Here is a 22,532-nt window from a genome sequence, read left to right as displayed (position 1 = left end):
AGCATGGTCTCTTCTCCACAGGATCACAGCTCCTCCCAAGTGCCTGCTCTAGTGTGGGTTTTCTGTGGGCTGCAATTTCCTTTAGGGCATGGGGTCCTCCACATGCTGCAGGTGAATGCTCCACCATGGCACTTCGTGGACTACATCTGCCTCATCATGAGCTTCACAGGCTGCAGGGGAATCTGCTTCAGGGCCTGGAGCACCTCCTTCCCCTTCTTCACTGACCTTGGTGTCTTCGTAATTGTATCTCTCCCATGTTTTTGTTCTTCTGTCCTTGCCACTCTTGCAGTTTTTACCTCCTCTCAAATATGTCACAACAGAGGTGGGGGCTGCTTCTGCTGTCTCCTCGTAGAAGCTGCCCCTGCAGCCCCCGTTACCCAAGTCTTGCCCCATAAATTGTTCATGTTGTTTATGGTTTCATATTTTGCTTTTCAGAGGGCAGATGATTTCTGGTGAAGACTGTGAATTTATTCAAAGATTTGAACAGAAGAGAAATCCAGAAGAAAAACAGGAGTTGTTACAAACAGAAGGCAATCAAGTAACTTTCTTTTGATAACCTAACTTCTGGGGAGGAGGATGAAAGGAAATCTTCATACCAGCAGTTATTGTTGGTCATATACAGTTGTTATAGAAGAAGTATAAAACTTTTGCTTTTACCATATAGGTTAAATGTTCTTTAAAAAACCCTTATGAAACAGTTATTAAATGTCATCTGACTTTGTGTTGTGGGACAAGCTGGCTCTAGTCTTTCCTCATCCCAGTTTACTTAATCATGCAGTTTACTTAATTTTTTTTTTTTGAGGTTGGTTTTTTTTTGAGGTTTTTTTTTTAGTCCCCCCCCATATATATTATTTTACAAGAACTATTGCCAGTGAGATTTTTGCTTAGCGACCTAAACAATTATAATGTGCCAGAGTCCACTGACTACTAAGATGGGTTTAGTTAAACACAGGTGTCTGGAGTCACTTTAGGCATGATAAGATATGAAACCTGTGTATCAGGTAGATCTGATACAAGATTGATACAAGGTGACCCATACCATTTGGCTTAGAGAGTCTAGGCAGGATGCCCAAAGACACTTTAATGATGTTTGAACCAGTAGAATCTTGGCCTTGAAGCCTGAGGTTCTAGCAGACAATGTCAGGTAATAAGAGGCTTGAGGGGTGGCAGGGATGAGGAGAGGTGAACAGTAGTAGATAAACAACCTAAGGCACAAAACTTTGCAGCCCTTTTTTCTAATTTTAGGCTGTTGCAGTTTTCGTTGGTTGTATAGTGGCAAAAACATACACGGTGGCAGTTCTATGCCACTATATAAATACAGTGTAGCAGTTCAGAGTTACATTTTTCTTTCAGTATTAGTTGAATGTGGTGAAGGGAAAGGAGGGAGTGTGAAACGAGTGTTGTGGCTGTTTTGGCCCATTATATCTATTGCTGAAATTGTGGAGTAGAGTTGTTCAGGAGGCAGAAAACAGCTCAGATATGAACAAGGATTTGTCTACAAGGTATAGGAAGTGAACATTCTTCCACTGTTTAAGTTTGGTTTTGTTTAGTCAGTTTACTTGGTTCTTTCACTCATGGCCATAAAATAGGAACCTGATGGAGATTTTTCTCATCAGTCTTTCAACAAAGCATCTTGCTGACTTTCATTAGTGAGTACTTGTTACTTCAATTGAAAGCCATAAAACACTTTGTAATGGGTAACAATCAACGTGACAGAAAATGGTCTTTGTAATATAATGCCATATGTTTTCATCTCTTATTCCAATTGAATAAGATGTTGGGATGCTCAATGCTTATGGAGGATTTAACTGTGAATAAATGAGGTTTCGTTTTATATTAATAAAAGAAATGAAGACAATTGCTAATACTAATTCTAATGTCCCTTATTTTGTAGTGTGCTAAAACATTTATAAACTTGATGACTCACATCTCCAAGGAACAGACGGTTCAGTACATTCTGACTATGATTGATGATATGCTGCAAGTAGGTCAATAACCTTTCTTATTTTTAAGTCTTTAAATGCATGCTTGAATGTTCCCTTAGCCTAATACAGGTCTCCTCAGGGTTTGTCATACTGTATTTAAAATAATCTTTTAAATTTTCAGATCTTGTCTTCAGAGTTAAATGTTAGAACTAAAGTTGTGTGGGTAACTTAGTCTTGTATGATTTGTTCATGTTCTGGAAACAAAACATACCTGTATGCTTGTCTCTTGGCTCTCAACCATGTGTGATGGAAAACTTAAAATTTAAGGTATGATTTGTGATTTCTGTTCTTTCCTGTTCTGTAGATTGGATATTACTTCTAACTTGAACTTGTTGAAGCTTTTCCTACAAAGATGTTAATTTTTCCACCTTCAGCAATAATAAAATGTAGTTTTTGTCTTCAGGTTTACAACATAAGTTAGATAATTTGTATTCAATGAAATGTGTAGCTCTTTGTAGCCATGAGATACAGTGACTTCAGTAGTAGGCTGTTAAATTTGGTGTCAGGACTGCTGTGCTGACCTGAACAAGTTTAGATAATCCTGCTTTTGTATTTCTTTGCTCTCTAGGAGGCTAAGAGAAAGTGGTTGGAGTGAGGATATAACAGAATGGGTTGAGTTGTGCAAGGTTTTCTACTGGTGTTAATGTAGAATATCTCTGTCTCACAATTTCTTTTCTGATATTTTATGTTATTCCTAATACAAGGTTACAGTGAAATGTGTCTAGAGATAACCTAATGGTTTAGGACACTGCCCTAGGAGGTGATTTCTAATTCCAGCTCTGAGTATTCAGTATTGTCAACAGGCAATTTGAAAAGTGTGAACCTCTCCACAGCTTGTGTAACATGGAGATTATAGGGTTCTTCCAGATACCTGTCTGTGCTTTAGAGCCCTGAGTGAGTGCCCTGACTGCTAGAATAATAGCCAGTGGTGGTGGTGGCAGTTTAGTGGTGCTCATCTGCTGCTTTGTCCCTCTGACCCTTTTCCTCTTTTCTTTAGATATACTTTTTTTCAGCTGTGACACAAACCTCAAGAGGCAGAGAAGACAAAAGGGAGCCTCAGTGTCATTCCTTGATTAGGGCACTTGAGTTGGGAGTACCTTGTTTTGGTTTATGCGTTTGATGACAGGCTTTGTCTTGGTGTGTGAAAGCTGTTTATTTGTTGATGGTAACAGAAGTAATCATTTCACTTGCTCTGCTTTGTAATGTATTGTGAGCATTTGTAGGTCTTTTTTTGTGTGTGTATATGCACTTTGACACTAGCACAGAGGCTATTGCTACAATATGCAAGAGCTGATATAATCTCCTGTGCTGTGGAATTAATACACCACAGGTTAAGGCTTTCCCTGGCCCAGCTGTAGTTGTTCTAGGTATTCACAGAAAGGAGTTTTGAGTAATCTCATTTGCTATATTGGCTCTGTCGTGTGACAGAACCAGTGACCCTGCTCTAGCAGGGGAGTTGAACTTGATTTTTTGAGGTCCCTTTCAGCCCCTAACTTTCTGTGATTGTGTGTGTCTAGATGAATGTATTTTCTTGACTTTATGGGCCTGAGCTAAAATTTCTGTATTCAGGGCCTTGTCCTGCCACAGAACTGGCATGTGGGAAATCCCCAGTGTTAAACATAGTAGCTTGAAATTGCCCAGGCTTTATAGTCATACAGGAGAATAGAGATGTTGGTAAGCAGTCTATGTATGCCTTTTTCACTTAGAAATTCTGCTTTAGTGTCTGCAAGGCTGCACTGGCTTTTGCAGTGCTCTCAGTATTCAGAGATAGCTGTCTGCTGGCATAGAGAGCTTATGTATAGGCATCTTTACAGGCATTTTTGTGAGGTGATTCTCCCCTTCCACTCTGCTCTCGTGGTCGTGCAGTACTGTGCCCCCAATGTAATAAGGAGATAGAGCTCTTGGAGCAAGTCCAGAGGAGATGATTAGAGATGATTAGAAGGCTGGAGCATGAAGACAAGGTGAGAAGAATTGGGGTTGGTCACCCTGGAGCAGAGAAGTCTCCGAGGAGACCTTATAGCAGCCTTCCAGTACCAGAAGGGGGGCCTACAGGAAAGCTGGGGAAGGACTTTTTACATGTAGTGATAGGACAATGGCTTTAAATGAGGGGAGATTCATTTTAGATTAAGGAAGACATTATTTAGTGTGGGGATGGTGAGACACTGGCACAGGTTTCTCTGAGAGGCTGTGGCTGGTCGCTCCCTGGAAGGGTTCAGAGCCAGGCTGGTTGGGGCTTTGAGCAACCTGGTCTAATGTGAGGTCTCTCTGCCTGTGGCAAGGGTGTTGGAATTAAGAGAACCCTTAAGGTCCCTTCCAACCCAAACCATTCTGCCATTCTGTGATATGCATGGCATCATCCCAGAGCTTCCTAACACTCCATGTCTCCACTAAGCAAGGCTGAAACAGGGCTTCCATTTTCTTTTGGACACATTCAGGTGGCAGAACATGCTCTCAGTGCTGTCTTGTGGACTCTTGGTTGCACATTTTTAAGTTTTAAGGTTCGTGTTAGAAAGCAGCATGTTGGGCCATTGACTGTGAGTTTAGTGCACAGTCTCTGCATACTGCATGGACAGAAGAATCCACAGTTGTGAGTATCAAGTCTCTTGCCCAAATAGTCTTAGGTAGTACATGGAGAGATTTTAAGTGAGTTGTTCAATGACACAGTCATCTAAGGTGCCACCAACTCTTTCAATAAAGTTAAAGAGCAAGGATGTTCACTGCAGTTTCATGAAATAAATACTCTTTGAAAGCTACCTCTGACAGCTGAAACTTCTAGTAACCATGACAGGTACCAGTATTAGCTTTTGTGTGTCTGTGGGTTTTGTGTTATCTTTCTATGCTTTTCTTGTGAGGTTGTAAAAATCATATTGACTGTGGTTTCAGCACACCAAAAGAGTCTTCCTGTGTGTCTGGGATTGTTCCAACAGTTCTGCTTCTGGATTTGATCATTATTCTAGGAAAGATTTCTTTTGGAGGTTGGTGGAAGTGAAATTAATGTGGTGATTGTCTTATAAGAATGTCACCATTCTGCTTCTTTCCGAAGGTGGAGAGTGTTAGCATGCTGGAATCCCTGAGGAAACCATCTCTTGCCCTATTCATATGATAAATACTTAGAACAATTTCTTTGGATTAGTGACCCTGTCACATTGCACAGTCTAGTCTATTATTTATGAAATCTGCAAGAACCTGCACCATAGTTCTTTCTGGCAGGAGTACCACCCATCTGAGCTTCATCATGCTTCTTAGCAATGACAGATGGTAAATTATTCAACTGTTGATTTGAGAGCTTCAGGATTTCCTTGTTATCAGCGTAGTCAGCAGCTGCCTAGGAAGGTGCAGCACTGTGTATTTTGGGACTGTAGGCAGTTCTCCACTTCATCCATCCTATCTTTACCCTACACCATAACAGCAAACTAGATTAGTCTTCTGATTGATAGCATGCTGAAGTTACTTCAGCTTTTCTGCTTCTTGACTTGTCTGTATCCGTGTTAGCTATGTTGCAAACTGAACTCATAGATCTACTTACTTTAAAGCTTTTCAGCTATACTCTGTGTAGTACAAATGTAGTTGCTAATGTGCTTTATTTGATAAAACTGCCATTTTTCATCAAATTAGCCCACATGGAGGGGAAACTTTCCACTAAGGCACTGTGTCCCTGAGATCTCACTTTATTTTTTTATTTATTTATTTTATTATTTCATAGTTTGAAAAACAAAATTTGGGAGTTTTAGTGCTTTTTGACATGTCCCATATGGAGCAATAATCACAGAAAGGGGAATGACTGTCAACTCACTAGTGACACCTCATCTTCCCCAATCAGTGATCAGGACAGCAATTTGCAGCCCATGATTTAGTAACTTTGGTCCTTTCAATGAAGAGATGGTTGCAGTTCTTATACTTAGTAAGATGCTGGTGTTTGGTTCAGGTTATCTTGTGCTTAATGGATGGTATTGCAACAAACAGGCTTGTCTAGCTGATTCTTGATCCACAGAGTTTCCAATAGGGTGCTGAGCTGATGGAAGAAAGACCTTCAGCTAGGGAAGTTTGAAAATTAAATTAATTGTGTAATTAAGACCGAGATACTGTTCTTATGTGAGCTTCCTGATTACTGTGTTTCAAATAGTTTTGCCTCCCTTGATGAGTCTTGTATACTTGGTTGTAGTAGCTTGACTTCAGAGGGGAAATATTTCTTTAGGATGAAAGCTCACTCTTCACCAGGCTGGAAGGTGTATGGAAATGCTAAGGAAAAGAAGGATCCAGGTATTTAGTTTTCTAGAAGACTGCCAATATTCTAGGCTCTGAGAAATAGCAGAGCTCCTGTTTCTCCTTCAGGTTTTTGTGGCCTCCTTAGTCTGCTTTAAGGAGGACCACAGTAACTGCTTTTCGTAGTGGTTATCAGGTGAAGAACTTGAATAAACTGCACAGTGCCCAGGTTCAGCTACTTGTCATTGCTTGTGGTTCAGCCTAGAAGCCCTTGAGACTCCTGGTGCCTGTGGCCTCTCCTAGGTATGCAGGTTGCCTGAGGAAATGACTGAGTGAGCTGCAGCCTTATCTAGAAAAGAACTCTCATCCTGTGGAGAGGAATAGAGAGGTAGGACAAGCTTATGTCTCTGAAATATGAGTTGTACCACATGCAGCCTATCCAACAGGCTTTTGTGTGGAAGTAGCAATATGTGGAAAACTTTGTATGGACTTGATTCAATATAATTAATTGGATGAAAAGCAGTGTTCCCCTGGGAAATGAATTTTTAGCTAGTCTCTCATTCTGCTTGCTTGTTCTTTTGATCCTTTTGGATACGTCTGTTTTTACTTAAGCAGGTGTTGAGGTGCAGACATAAAACTAGTTTCAAAATTTGCTTCCCTTCACACCAGATCTCTACCCTTGATGTTGGATTGCAGAGATGAATCGTATCTAAAATTAACTCTCAAACTGAAATATTTCCATGGGTGGTTACAAGCCAGGATACACTCTGATAATATATGCCAACATAATGAGGAACAAATAGCTGCTTTATATGGAATGCTGTTACAAGTCTCTTATCTTTTTCCCTCTACTGATTTTTGCAGGAAAATCATCAGCGTGTTTCTATCTTCTTTGATTATGCAAAACGTGGTAAGAACACCGCATGGTCTTATTTTCTGCCAATGTTGAATCGACAGGATCTTTTCACTGTGCACATGGTAAGTTTTAAATGAATCAATCATTGAAGATGGTAGAGAAAAAGTCTGGGTTTATTTCTCTTTGGGAGATTTTTGAGTTTGAAGCTAAAATACTGTCTGGACTGGAAAGATTTCCTCTTGCTGTCTAGATGAGTCATTCTTAATACAAGCTTTGCTTGACCACATTTTAGAAAGAAAACTTAAACTGTTTATTGACTTTTTCTATTCTATGAGATTAGACCAGGTTTTAAGTCTCAGAGAAGCAAGTATTTTAGATCCTAATCTAAGATTTATGTCCAGTAAGACATAACTGGACAAACAAATTTTGTAACAACTGCCAGTCAATACTCCTCATGATGTACAAATGTATGGTATTTTAGTTCTCATCCTGTGAAAGGCAAATGTCTTTATCTTGATTAACCTTATGCTCTGATATGGCCAAATTACAGTAATGCTGCTTGAAATCTGCTTAAAATTGTTTGTAAGCTTTCTGGGGAAGAAATAATGTCTGCTGTTGTGGTAGATTGACTCTAGCTGACAGGATAGCTCCCACCTAGTTGCTTGCACAGTCCCCCATAGCATAACTGGGGAGAGAACTGGGAGGGCAGAGGTGAAAAAACCTGTGAGTCAAGATAAAGACAGTTTAAGAAGTGAAGGGCAAAAAAAGGAAGAACGGGGTGGAACCTAAAACAAATCCAGCAAAAAGACAACCACACAGTCAGCTTTGGTCAGCTGTCCCAGCCTCTTGCTCCCTGCTCCCCCCCACTGACCCCCCCAGTGTGTGCTGCTGGTATATATGAAATAACTTTTCTGGAATTCTTAGTGTTCTTTTGTCATTTGTGAATGAACTGTCCATTTCATCTCAGCAGGTTTTTTTTTTTTTTGTTTGGTTTGAGGGAGCAAGCTGCATGGCTATGGATTGTTCTGCATATGTTTAAGCTGACATGGTGCTGCAGAATCAGATCAGTGTCTCAAACTACAAAGCCACAGGTCTGGCCTGTGCTATCCTGTGGTGGCAGTACAGGGGCACAGAATTCCAGGCAAGTCATTCTGTCTGCCCTTAGGTGTGGCCAGTGCAACAGTTTTTAGGGCTGTGCAGTGACTTGAATAGTGAGCTGGCCTGTTACCAAGAAAAAATGTGTGATTTTTAGACCCCTGCACTGTGAGCAAATTAATCTACATGGAATGGTGGCCTTCAAACCTACCTGGAATAGTACAGAAAAATTATGTCTAGTATTTCTGTGCTCACAGATGCATTATTCAGATACTGTTTTCTTTAGTTACTGCAAAAATACAAAAATAATGTTCAAGTCACAGAGAACCTCATGTGAAGTGAATGCACTTTAAAACAATGTTTTCTCCTTTACTATGCCTTGTAGTTCTCTGTGCATATATTTTTTACAGCAAATGAACGTTTCCAAAACAAAGCTGTAGGTTTGTGCCATGGCTTTTTGGTCGTAGTTGTATTTTGTTTGGTTTTTCTTCCTAACTGTGCACACTGGAGGACTTTTGATACCATATCAGTGCATTTGCATAGACAGATAACAGTACTTTTCCTGTGTCCAGGCCCAAAGTCTGCTAAACATGAATTGTTTCTTATTCAGGGGCTATGTAGCAGTTATAACTTAGATCTTTGGCTTACTGTGCTCCTGATATCTCATGTTTTACAGCTAAAGGGATTGTGTAGGGTTACTTGGCTGCATTCTGAAGTGGATGTGATACATTTCAGTGTAGAGATGGTTCCAGCTTCTCACTCATGATCTTTCTAGAAATCAGTGGTGATGGTGCTGAGTACACTATACTAAGTACAGTATAGTGGAAAGGTGCCTGGAATAGTCTCCTCTCTGCATAGAGCTTGCCTAAGCAAACCCCTGCTTCAGTAGTTTCTTGGTTAGGCTGCCTCCCTATGCATAAAGTGGATCAAATAGTTCTGCAGATAACCTGCAGGCTGGGAAAAATTTGGAAAGACTGGCATAGAAATATACTCTTGTATTCCTGTGTCATAGTCATTGTGTAAATTCTTAACCTGATTTCATTTTTACACTTCAGCTTCTTAAATCCTACTTTCCCTTTTGATTCTTTTTTTTTTCCCCTGATCTTAATCTCTCCCTTGCTGAGGATGATTTGTTTCACTCTAAGTACAGAAAACTTTTAATACTTTGCAACCATTTACATTGCATATGCTATAGTTGCTTAAAGTAAGCCTGATCATGTTGGGCCATTAAGTGTCTCACTGCATCATCTCTGCTGGTGGATTTCTGACTGCAATGGTGTTCTACAGCAGCAGCCCATGGATAGCTCCCCTCCCCTTCAGCATTCTTCACTGATGCCTTGGGAACTTCATCAGGTACAGGTGTCTGATTACATCATGAAAGTGCATTCAGTATCAGTTACTTGGAAGTAAAAGCAGCAGAAAGCTGAAGAAATAAAATGACTTGGCATGAAAAGTACTCTATGCAGAAATTAGATTTTTGTAAGTGGCCACCTTTAATATAAACTTGGTTTCCAGAGCTTATAGGACTTCTCTTTTTTTTCATTCGTTTCCAGGCAGCAAGAATTATTGCCAAGCTGGCTGCGTGGGGGAGGGAACTTATGGAAGGCAGTGACTTGAATTACTATTTCAACTGGATTAAAACTCAGCTCAGTTCACAGGTAAAAAGTTACTTCTGATGAAACATTATAGAGACTTTGAAAACTTTGTTTAAAGGATATGAACACACAGATGTGCAAAAAAGATATGTTTTTGGTTTTATTTTTTAAAAGAAATTCACTGTCATTTTAAGAGCTAAATAGTCTTTATTCAAACACATTGTTTTTATCTTTCTCCTCTAGTCCTTGAAATGTAAATTAAAAATAAAAAATTAAGGCTTTTTGACTTTTCATAGAATCATAGAATTGGCTGGGTTGAAAGGGACCTCAGAGATCATCAAGTCCAACCCTTGATCCACTACCGCTGCAGTTACCAGACCATGGCACTGAGTGCCACATCCAGTCTCTTTTTAAATATCTCCAGGGATGGAGAATCCACTACTTCCCTGGGCAGCCCATTCCAGTGTTTGATCACCCTCTCAGTAAAGAAATTCTTTTTGTTAAACATCAATTTTCTTCTGGTCACTGAGGAAGCATGCTGCAGGGTTTTTTTGTCTGCTTGTATTGCTTTGTTTCTTGGAGCTTTTTTCTGGGAAGAAAAATCACATGAAAGCAGGAAATGAATATTGAAACTTTTTTCCAGCTTGCTGTAGTACAAAGCTTTTATTTTTTGTTTTGTCTGTTGAGACTAAATAAATCCCAACTTATTTGGACAGTATTTTTATGGCATTAGCTCAGTCTGAACTGCTTACTGCTGGCTTGACCTTCAGAGATGAATTGTTCTCCTTTGTATTTGTTTTCAGAGACTTTCTCTTCAATCCTTATCAAAACTCAGTGATTTATCATTTTCTAAGGTAGTGTTGTAGCAGAAGTGAATTCTGGAGAGCAGAGAAGCATTCAGTAGCTTTAGTAACAGTTTATTTTTCATAGTTTTCCAAACTGGCTCTATTAAAAAGTTTTTTTTTTTTTTTTCCCCTCTGAAAGAAACACCTTAAAGTTGAAATTTCCTTCAGCAAGGTTCAAGAGAACAATTTTGAAATTCTAAGATGAAGGTGGATAAAAGTCTTGAATAAATGCAAACTTGCAAAAATTAAATAAACCCAATTAAATGTTGATACACCAGAATCAACTCCAAGCATATTTTTCTAGACATATTTGTAGGAAATAAATACAATTTATTATCATAATATATTGAGCAGGAAAAGTACCTAATAGACTTTTAATCTTTCTTTTTTTTGTGGCTAGGAAGGTGGGAGAGATGGAAAAAAACTTGTTAACAGTAGTTATGTAAGTAAAAAGGAGAGCTCTGATTTTAAGTTTTTTTTTTTTTTTTGCTAGAAACTACGTGGTACAGGAGGTTCTGTGGAAGCAGGTGCAGTCTCCACAAGTGATGTGAGTATAGCTTTGAAATCTGCCAATTTCAGGCAGGTGATAACCATTCCTCTGATGAAGGTGCAGAGCTGCTCTGGTGTCAGTAATAGGAAGTACTTGAAATCAGAACTGTAAGACAACAGAGTGCCAGGTGATGGCGCCAAGGAACAAAAGTATTTAAAAAATACTGATTTCACAGAAAATGCTGGCAGTGGCATTATGTATATTACAAGTTCTTTTGGGTGGTTAAACCTGTAGATGTACCTAGCATTCTCTTTGTTGAAACTTGAAAATGTGGTATGCAATTTATTCAGTATTTGAACAAGACTATTAAGCACTGAACTGTTGGATTTGTAGAAGAATACCTGAGACAAAGGAGCTTTTGGCTGGTGTAATCTTGCAGGACTTAGAAAAGGCACATCAGACAGCAAAGCTTACATTGCCCCTTCAGCCTTTGTAGCATGAAATCACAAGAGTGCTTTTTAGAGTTGTAAGCTTTTCAAATTTGACTAGCTTGAATTCAGGGGAAAATGGATTGCCCTTTTTGCATCAGTTTTGTACTCAGTTTCATGTTCCATATGCCATCATTTCAGTGGCTGTGAAGCTTGGGGGTGAACTGTGGCTCTACAGCAAATGCAAGGGATCATCATTACTAGATTTTCTGTTTTGTTGTAGCTTTTGAATATAGAGTGGAATTCAATTTGGTCTTTTGTTCCTTTTGAAACTTGAAAGTGTTCACGGTTTTTCAGGAGACTTAAATAGGAACCTGGAATTTGGTTTTTGTTGCTTTAAAACTTAAATTACCACCTGGCCAGGGTTTCAAGTAGAAGAGATGAAAGGCTGTAACGAATAGACATGGATAGAGGGTAAAATTGCAGCATGCAACACTACTTTTTGTGCAACTGAGTGCTTTTGACTTCCTTAGAAATGTCTACTCATTGTGCTGTGGCATTGCATGAATGTACTCTACCTCTTCAGGGTCCCAAAGCATCCTATAACACATTGGAACTATTAGTTCTGATGCTTTACCCTCTATCTTTAAGAGTAAAATAGTGGTGCAGTTGTAACATTTTGCACAGGAAATGAGAGCTGGGATCTGCTATGAAATTTCAGTTATAATAGATTTGGAAGAGAATGCTTTTATGACAGGCTAATTAATAAGAAAATTCCAAGCGAAGTAATACATGGGTTGGTGATGCAGATAAATTAATAAATTATTTGGGACAGAAAGCATGTCTGTGTGTTTTAGCTGATTTATTTTCATGGTGTGTGTCAGTGAATACATGCCCAGGGAAATGAATAGCCTGTGTGATGATTCATCCTGGGTGTTCAGACTCAGTTTTTACAAAAAGATCTTAATCTCTGATGAGAGACACAGAAAGAATTCGTCTTAATTTAAATTCTGTTTATTGTCTCTTTCTCTTCATATTAGATCACCTAGCTACTTTACTCCGTTAATTATTTGAAAGGTTTGACCTTGTGTAATATGATTGATTGATCTACCATAAGACTTTCAAGACAGTAAAGAAAAAGGCTTGTAGGAAAAAGCCCCCAGCATTTTATCAGCAGCATATCTGAGTATTAATGAAGATAATGTCTCAATTTTTCAATTTCTTAGGATCTCTCTGTTGCTGTGCTGGGAGGAACAATGTATTTACCAAAACCCATTTTCCCCCTGCAGCCCATCTTATGTATCACTGCCCAGAAAATACATGGTTCTAGATATGAAGAAGTGTTTAATTATTCTGCCTTTGTGTTTGCTCATATAGGACTCTGAATGAAACTAGAATTAATTGGTGCATCTCTCAGTGTTTTCCTGGCTTTACAGTTTTTGGTAATACAGTATGCTGTGCTAAGCATTTAATGAAAAGAAGAAAAAAATGAAATGCAATCTAAACGTTGAGGATAATTTTTTCATACTTTTTTTTTTTTTTTTTTTGTAGTATAAATATACATCTTATGATAGGCATGGTACTTGCTGGGTGGCACGTGCATAAAAAAATACAGTTATTATGACACCACTGCTGTTTTGAGTTGGAGAATAGAAGTGGGAAGAGCTCAGGATCACTTTTTCTACAGTGACCTCTCGTTTCCCAAAGTTTTCTTAAGTGACTTATTTCCCAAAGTTTTCTTAATGGAATAATGATTGCTGTGTGGATGACAGGGCTCTGGGATTATAATCAAACAGAAGACAATCTTCATTCTTAGATGCTAAAAGGAGGCATGTACAATGGGCTATAATAATCTATTGTGGTCATGTATAATGATATCAGTCATGCTGCTGTTTTCCTGTTCAGCACTCTTCTCCATTTGTGTTTTGCTTCCCACCTTTTCTTGTGAGATGTTTTTTTTAAATAGTGGGATGTAAAGCTTACTATAAGGCTGAATGTGTCCAGCCAGTGTCACATGTATTGAACTATGGCAGTAAAGCCTCCTTTGGGAAACTGAACTTCAACACTTGCTACCTGACTCTTCTTGTAAGAGGTGATGTGTTCCTCTCTTCTCCCAGAGCTCCCAGTATGTGCAATGTGTTGCTGGATGTCTGCAGCTGATGCTCAGGGTCAATGAATATCGCTTTGCGTGGGTAGAAGCAGATGGAGTAAATTGGTGAGCATTCATTTCAATTTATATGGATATACTTGCACATACAATAGCATGTTTCCCAGTGACCCCTTTTTGGAATACAACTCTTGCAAAAGATAGCTGCTCTGAGTACAAAACCTATTTGTTTTTAAGGATTATTACACTCAAACAGACATTAAACTTGCAGATATAGATGCCAATGTTTGAGGATTCAATGTTACTCTACCCTTCATGAACTGCTTCAATAAGGGGAATGCAGCCATTTACCTTGAGCAGAAGATGCTCTGTTTTTCATTTATTAGAACAAGAATTAACAAAGAGAATTTTTGCTGATCTTCCTTGTCTATGCAATTTGGGAGATACTCAATATGAAAATATTAGTGAAAAGTGAAAGATGTTCTAGATCTAAGGTCTTTTTTTTGGTCTTTTTTTTTCTGCATATGGCTTCAAGTATGTCATTCTGTTACGATCCGAGTTATTATTTATATTTTGTTTGCAAGGAAAATTCAGCCACTGCTCATAGACGACGCGTGTATTTACGAAAATAACCAGGCTTTATGATTTTAACAAGTTAAAAGGATTTATTTAGGATTTATACAATTAGTTACTTTGGAGAGAAGAGTCATTAAGAAGGAGAGAGTAATCAAGATATTATCACCGTCTGCCGGCCCTGGCCTCTGGCTGTAGTCGGGTGCTTAGGGTCTGATGCTCCTGCCGCTTCTCTGTCCCGTAGCTGAAGCCGAAGTGCCGAGAGAGGGGGGGGGGGAGGAAGATCCGCCCTCTTCTCCTTTTTCTCTTGGAGTTTTATACAGCAGAAGGAGTTCTGTCTTTTCATAAATCACTGGCACACAGACTTGCTAGAAATAACACAGATTTTGCCATCTCAAGAACTTCTCTTTTATTTATTATTATCTTTCAGTCCTTGGTACCCTGCTCAATTTATTACCTTTGTCTGGACCATGTACCAGGAGGCGACTGGATAAGCAGTCTTATCTTTAGGAGCTTGTCAAGCATGATATAAAACAGAACCTAGTTAAGTTTGGGGAAAAATCTGTTAATTGAGGATGTTTGGTATATTTTAAAAAGAGCAGAAAAAATACTGATTCGAGAGACATATTTTGTATTTTCAAAGCGTTTACATCACATTCTTTTATCCAGATTCTCTTCATAAATAGCTCTGCATTTATGCTCTGCAGCTACAACATAGCTAGGATGTTGTCACTCAAATTATTTTCAAAAATGCTATAACTTTTCTGCTCTGTGTGCCTCTATTGGGGATGGTGCCTGTACAATTTGTACTTCAATTAAAAATACCCCTGTACTCTGAAATGGTGAAAAGTCAAAGTTGTCAGTGAAGTGAAAGTTGAAAAGATGTGTGTCAAACTGACACTATTGAAACAAACTTTTTCACCAAGGAAGCTGTTTAATAAACTGTTAAAGCATTTCAATAACCCTGCATTTCAACAAGTTTGAATTCATCTTGAATGATGTTTGTCTTTCAATGATGTTGAAAGGTGTTTGGATTTTTAATAGGTTTACCTTTTTTGGAATGGACTTGTAAATTACTTATACAAATTTTCAAAACTTCAGCTTCTGCATAATTTCTTCTTGGAGGTCTCTGGATATTTCTTCTCTAGCAGTGCTTTGTATGTCTGTGATGTGTTGTATCTCTAAGGTTTTTTCTGAGAACTGACTTGTTGAAGAATGACTTCTTCAGCTCATTCACTCTGGAGAGGTACAATTAAGGAAACAAATTGAATTTGTGTAGATTTTCTTCTGTTTACTCCTTTTTTGTAATTCTTACGGAGGAGCTATGTGTTTCTCTATTTCTTGAAAGACAATGCCTAACCATGCCACTACAAACAAAAAGTCTTGGTGAACCTTAAGATGGATACAGTACCACATCAGTTCACATGGGAAAAGCATTTGTGGCTCTAAGGCTAAGGAGAAAATAACTGTCTTTAAAATACAGCTTTCTGAATAAGCTCCTTGTAGAATGATAAATACTGGCTCAGGGTACCCAGGCGTTTGTGTTGTATCCTCACCCTTGGCATGTTCACCATTTCTTTAAAAGTTTCAGGGTCATGCAGCCATTATTTAAAAAACAAATGTATGCTATGTTAATTTTTCAGTATCATGGGGGTCTTGAGCAACAAATGTGGCTTCCAGCTCCAGTATCAGATGATTTTCTGTGTGTGGCTGCTGGCATTTAGCCCTCAAATGTGTGAATATCTCCGTCGCTACAATATTGTTCCAGTGCTGTCAGATATTCTCCAGGAATCTGTCAAAGAAAAAGTGACTCGAATCATCCTTGCAGCATTTCGGGTAAGTGTCTGGTGACTGCAGTTGCACTTGGCTTCTCTCTCAAATGAAGAGGTCTCAGCTGTTGCTGATGCACAGCTGTTTCTGCTAGATTGTATCAGTGAACTAGGTTGAAAGCTTAATTCTCTTATTGTTTTGTTTTCTTTTTTTGTTTCTTTTGTGAGCCGAGTTTTGCTGCAGGTAATAGACATGCTATTATAGGTAATAAAGGTCTGCCATCCAATTACTTACAATAAGATTGACTTAAAAAGCCCCCCAACCTATGTTAACACAGCCACTAGAGATTTCCCTTCTTTAGTTCAAGATTATTTTTCCCACTAGTGTAGTTTTCTGCTAGTATTAGTGTAAAACATTGCATGTTGCTGAAATATTATAAATGCAAAACTCTGATAATTTTTGCCTTACAAAGCTTTAATTAAAAATATTGTTTTAAACATGCATCTTTTTGTCCAACTGTATGACTTGGAAATTACATTTACCTAGTAGTCCAAATAATCTTTTCTTGGTGGCTTTATCACGATGAATGAGGATATCAGTGTAAGAGTTATTAGCTGACTTACTGTGTCCATGGTACCTGAAAATTGCTGGCCCTGTTTAAGATAACTTGGAATAACTAAGCACCAAACCTGCTATTTTCACTATGAGAATACCAGTTTGTGTTCACAGATGCTAATTGTGCACGTTCACATGATTTTATATGCATTCCTGTCAAGTGTCCTGTATGTAATACAGGAATGCTGTACCACCTTGTAATCCTGTTTCAAAACAGGATGTGTATCCTGAGTAGGAGATGTGGATCTTGGAAAGGTTTTGGTTTTTTGGTTAGTGATTGTGTCTCAGTGGTAGGTGTTGCAGGTAAATTAGGATGAGGAGGGGGAATTGGTTACTGATCAGCAATAACAAGCTGTTTTTCTCTATTCTGTGACTTCAATGGTCTCTTTAGCCAAAATGATAGAGAGATGATCCATCTTCAAAATGTTTCAGGTTAAAGTAAATCGTAAGAAAGTGCTGTTTCTCCTGTAGGGAGAGGTCAGTGCCATGTGGTATTTAGTAGAGGCAGTTCTTACTTTTGTAGACCTCTGTAGGTGTTCCAGTGTTCTTTAGGGTCTTCATGTTAGGATTAAACATGTTCAGCAAGACAGTATGGGGGGGGAGAGAAAAGAAATTGAGGCACTCATCAGCTTATTCTAATTCTAAGGACATAAAAAGGAGAAACAACTGCCATCTCTTAGATTTAGGGTGTTTTGCAAGAGGAGACAAGCCAAGTTGTTCTAATAAATAAAGGCTAAGAATGATTAAAATGGTTGTGTTGCAGGCTTTGGGGAAATTGGAGGTTTTCTTTCTCCAGCATTAAAGACTATTGTTGGCATGAAAATGAGGTTACAGAGTGGCAGCTGAGAACTAACAGGTTAGGAATTAGACATCTGAAGCAAAACTGGAATAGGTAGCAGAGATAAAATAGCCCTTTTCCCGTGTAAGAGGCCACAGTCTCAGTTCATGGGGAAAAAAGGGAAATGTAATAAAGAATTAGGCTTGATCATCTGTACTGTCTGTACATTGCTGAAGATATTCCATGTCTTGACAATTTGTATATGTATCCTCTGCTGACTTCTCCTAATTTGACCTGCTTCACCTCTTTGGCAGGTTAACTGCACTAAATATGTGATTGTTACGTAATTTGTTTCTGTAATGCAACAGATATTGAGTACTTCTGTCTACTTTGAATCAATTACTTTCTCCCTTTACCTATTAAAGTGCTTTTTTTCCCCCTTATTTTTCATACTTTGTCATTTATGTCTGTTTTCTACCTGTAATTAATTTTGTAGCTTAGATTTTTTTTATCATTATTATTATTTTTTTTTATTTATTTTTTTTTAGACTCAAAACGCTGTACTGGTCTATTCTGTGTGTTTCTATTTGTACCTTCCTAACATATCTTTCAATTCTACTATAAAAACCATTAGTATCTTACTGTGACGTGAGATAGGTATTAACATTTGGAGTAGCCCTCACATCTGCCTTGAAGTCTCTTAACTTGGAGTTCTTTGAAAATTTTACCCACCCACTCCTTGAACTTGTTGAATTTTGTCTTTTAAGATTTTTTTTAAGATTCTTTATTTTACTTTCTTTAACACTCTTAACTCCTAAGTAATTTAGTATTACTTTCTGTAAGTTACCTTTTTCTTCTCAGTTCTCTGAAATGGGAGTATGTTTTTTCTGCACATTGAAGCTAAATAGCCATTAAAAGCAGTAACATGAACTATTTATATGCAAGTTTTAACATTTATTTGCAGTGTTCTGTGTTACTAACTGGAATGATGTCTGATATCTTAGAAACCTTTTGTGTAATGGTTCTGTGACGTGAATGAGATTGATGCAATCGCATTTCTTCAATATGATTTTGTTGCCTATTTCTGGCAGATGTTAAAGCTTATTTACATGAACATGTTCTGTTTAAGGACTGTCATTTATATGGAATTTATGTTTTCAGCTTTATCAAAAAGTGCAGGTGGCTACCCCTGATTGAACAACATAATTTGAAGATGATTTAAATTGAGTAGAAATACAATGAATACATTAAGTTGGAAGTTGACTGTTTACATTCTGTACATGTAATTCCAGTCTTACCAACAAGCTTTTCTTTGAATAAAAATATGTACATGGAGTATTCCCAAATTCTAATCCAGACAGTAACTCTTGAGTTGGAAAGAAGACTTCAGGGTCTTTTTGGATTTGGTTCGTGGGGGGTGATTGTTTGTTTTGGGGTTTTTTTTGTTTGTTTTAAAGCCTCCCTGCTTTATGGTATTGCTGCACAGAAAACCAAAATGATAATCCCAGATAAAAAGAGTTATTTGTGGCAGAGACTCTGCCTGCTCTTTCTCTTGCAACAGTCCTTGTAGTCAGCCTGGTTTGATGTGGAAAATGATTGAAGCAGGTGAAATAATACTTTCTAATATTGAAGGTAGCATATAATCTAAGAGGAAAAAGGTATAAGTGACCTTATAAGTAAATTTGAATTTACTGAATTACTTACTGAATTTGAATTTACTGAATTACTTACAAGTAAATATGAATGCAGTGCTGGTTTTGCTTTTCAGCACATAAAGTTACATTACTTCTGTGTTGCAAGACAGATCCTTTATGGTTTTTTTTGTTTTTTTTTTTTTTAAGTTCCTCTTCATCTGCTGTAGTGACAGCTATGAATACTCCTTTTGTGTATTAACCTCAGTCCTAGGCAATAGGCAATTTATATTACTAAGTGTGGGTGTAAAGCAGCCACTATGCAGTAGACTCATACTTTGCTACTTTGGAGAGATTAATTTGGGAATTGGTCAGTTGTGTCACTAAAATGAGAGGTGTCAATAAGAATTTCTTAAAAACAATACTTTGTTTCAAAATATTCTATTCTTTAAACAAACAAAAAAGTAAGCAAATTTTTACTTCCTCTAGAATTTGTTAGAGAAATCTACTGAGAGAGAAACTCGCCAGGAATACGCTCTTGCCATGATTCAGTGTAAAGTTTTAAAGCAGCTAGAGAATTTGGATCAGCAGAAATATGATGATGAAGACATAAGTGAAGATATTAAATTTCTACTGGAGAAGCTTGGTGAGAGCGTGCAGGACCTTAGGTATGCTTTGCTGTGTGAACTTCTAAGAAATGCATTTAAGTGAACATTGGTGAAACCTTTTTTCTTTAAGGGTAAATAATGTACAGAGTTATGGCACATAACTGCCAGTTGATAAGATAGAGCATACAGAGATGCTGGTTATATAGAAGTGCTTCCTATTCTAAGTGACTGTTTACAGGCTGAATAGAAAATAGGTCTTCACTTATGGGTGTGTGGTCTTCATTTGTAACTGATAAATTAAGAGAGCTCAGAAGGATTTCAAAGGAGTTGCCATCAAAGGTGAAGACTACCTGATTATAATAAGTTTTGCTGCCCAGAATAACTCAGGTTTTTGCTAGTGTTTACCTATTTTTTTGCTCTTGTGTAGAAATTGAACTACATATTGTAGTTCATTTCTGAAGTTTAATTGGATGAAAGGCAAGTACTGGGATCCTTGCTACTGGGATCCCCTTTTTTATTTTCTTTCAGGAATTGTGTTTCGGGTTGAATGGAGGCTTATGTTTCAAATAAATTTTTCCTCTTGCCTTTAATGCCTTCCATTGTTTTTACTCTTGAACTCTAAGGCAGGGAACACTTCTCACACTTTGCCAAGTTGACTTCAAATATGTTGTAGCAAGTTGTACTGCAGCTTTGTCTTGCTCTGGGCATGTTGTTCAGACTGTTCATAGAAGCTAAGTTAATAGTTCAGCCTGGAGAAGAGGAGGCTCAGGGGAGACCTCACCACTCTCTACAACTCCCTGAAAGGAGGGTGTAGCCAGGTGGGGGTCGGTCTCTTCTCCCAGGCAACCCTCAGCAAGACAAAAGGGCACAGTCTCAAGTTGTGCCAGGGGAGGTTTAGGTTGGACATTAGAAAGAATTTCTTTACTGAGAGGGTGATCAAGCATTGGAATGGGCTGCCCAGGGAAGTGGTGGATTCTCCGTCCCTGGAGATATTTAAAAAGAGACTGGATGTGGCACTTAGTGCCATGGTCTGGTAGTGGCAGTGGGATCAAGGGTTGGACTTGATGATCTCTGAGGTCCCTTCCAACCCAGCCAATTCTATGATTCTATGATTTAGGTCTTTTGTGTTGCAGCTCCTTTGATGAGTACAGTTCTGAGCTCAAGTCAGGAAGACTGGAATGGAGTCCTGTACACAAGTCCGAGAAGTTTTGGCGGGAGAATGCTGTAAGACTAAATGAGAAGAATTATGAACTACTCAAGTAAGTTTACATAATTCTTTAATCTTTTTCGTGTTTAACTGAACCTGTGTCTAATACAGATTTTACATTTCCACATTAAGTAATGTCTTGAATGAAAGGAAGTCAGAGCATCTTGCTATTTTTTGAGTGAGGTCTTTTAAGTATGGTTTGTTTTCTTGAAAAGCAGAATTGTTTATTTGCTTTTACTGGTCAAGATGTATTGGTGAGGATGATGGAGGGAATAGGTCTAGCTTAACTTACATGCAGATTTGTGCTGTTTACTCTTAATGCTTTCACTTGAAAAACAGCTATACAAACTGATGCAGATAAGAATGCTTTTACCATATATCTCAGCCGTAGTTTTGTGTTGTGTGTTGTCATTGGTCTGAGTGATGAGCTCCTTTCTTGAATACTTGTGGTACTGCTCCATGGAAAATGACTTGCATTGCAGTCTGTCTGGTTTGTGTTGGGGTTGTGTTGGGTGCATGTTGATTGTGAGATGATGTAAAGGTGAAGCTCATCTTTACTGTTGGACTCAAAGATTTATTTGCTGGCTTCTGAAAGTATATACTCAAAAGAGGTCTAGATTTTAGTTAGCTTGTAGGAGCTCTTGGTTACTTAACTGCAGAGTCATTAACTAATAATATGTGGTGGTCTTCTTGTTCAGTATTTGCTAATAAGTGGCAAACCTAATAGGAAGCAGGAGGTTGAGTGGAGCATGTGAGATGTTATAATGCATGGCAAGATCGAGCTGATCCTGAGTTTAATGTGTGTTTCAGTCTGCTCTGGAACCTCTTCAAAACAAGTCTGATAAATTTCTCTCAGAGGGAATATTACTAAATATGTAGGATTGTAGACTTAAAAATTTTAGATGCTCCCAACTGCAGCAAGAAGTTGATGTTGTTGTGATGGTTTAGTTTTTCCTGGCTCTGCCCTTTAGGGCACTTGTAAAACGTTTTTATGATTGCAGGCTTTGTTATTTTAAGTCATTGGTGATTTAAAAAAACAACAAGAAACCCCAAAACAAAACCTGAGGTTTGTTGTTTCAAATCCTTTCCTAGAATCCTGACAAAACTTCTGGAGGTTTCTGATGACCCACAAGTGCTGGCTGTTGCTGCTCATGATGTGGGAGAATACGTGCGACACTATCCCCGTGGGAAACGGTGAGAAAAAAGCCAATGTACTGCCAGGCAAGAAAACAGCTTGAGTGTATTCTCTACCTGTGGGTTTTTTGCTTATTGATATTAAAATATGCTACATAGGGATTGTGTTTATTCTTAAATGTAATCCGCTGAGAAGGGAGAAAGCATGAAGATCAGATGCGAAAATAAAAACAAGGTAATTGACTTAATGTCTCAGTGCTTCTTAATATTAAAGGGAACCTATGCCTGGAGAAATCCTGACTAAGTTATGTAGACTAAAGTAGAACACATGCACTAGAAGAAATTAGAAGAGCTACCAAGAACTTAATCAGCATATAATTTTTATCCCTGTGATGGCTATTGTTGAAATAGTCCAGTGATTAAGTCTGTTTTGTGACATAAGACTATTGAGACAAGATTTTTTTTTCACAAATATTTGCTCTTATAACTTCAGTGGTGTTAGCAGAGATTCAGTTGTCACTCTTCTATTTTAGTGTGTTTTCTTTTAGCTATGCAAATACACATTTTGGTGAAAGTGTTGATATTTATTACTTACCTGAATTCCTGTCAAAA

At 38.1% G+C, this 22,532-nt stretch overlaps 1 protein-coding gene across 2 annotated transcripts in view; it reads left to right on the top strand.

Moving 5' to 3' along the window:
- ATP6V1H (ATPase H+ transporting V1 subunit H) overlaps positions 1 to 22,532 on the top strand; it is a 44,594-nt gene that overhangs the window by 9,867 nt on the left and 12,195 nt on the right. Inside the window, exons 3-12 of one of the 2 annotated variants that reach the window (XM_071737545.1) lie at positions 436 to 538; positions 1,895 to 1,984; positions 7,053 to 7,166; positions 9,693 to 9,797; positions 11,073 to 11,126; positions 13,615 to 13,712; positions 15,821 to 16,013; positions 19,461 to 19,639; positions 20,713 to 20,838; positions 21,879 to 21,980. In XM_071737545.1, the coding sequence (XP_071593646.1) occupies positions 436 to 538; positions 1,895 to 1,984; positions 7,053 to 7,166; positions 9,693 to 9,797; positions 11,073 to 11,126; positions 13,615 to 13,712; positions 15,821 to 16,013; positions 19,461 to 19,639; positions 20,713 to 20,838; positions 21,879 to 21,980 (1,164 nt within the window). The remainder of the gene's footprint in view (positions 1 to 435; positions 539 to 1,894; positions 1,985 to 7,052; positions 7,167 to 9,692; positions 9,798 to 11,072; positions 11,127 to 13,614; positions 13,713 to 15,820; positions 16,014 to 19,460; positions 19,640 to 20,712; positions 20,839 to 21,878; positions 21,981 to 22,532) is intronic. The other variant, XM_071737546.1, reaches the window with a different exon arrangement.

This window comes from Heliangelus exortis, chromosome 2 (assembly GCF_036169615.1).
Source record: "Heliangelus exortis chromosome 2, bHelExo1.hap1, whole genome shotgun sequence".
Taxonomy (NCBI): Eukaryota; Metazoa; Chordata; class Aves; order Apodiformes; family Trochilidae; genus Heliangelus; species Heliangelus exortis.
Note: the sequence above shows the minus strand (reverse complement) of the source record. Positions and strands in the feature narration are given on the sequence as shown.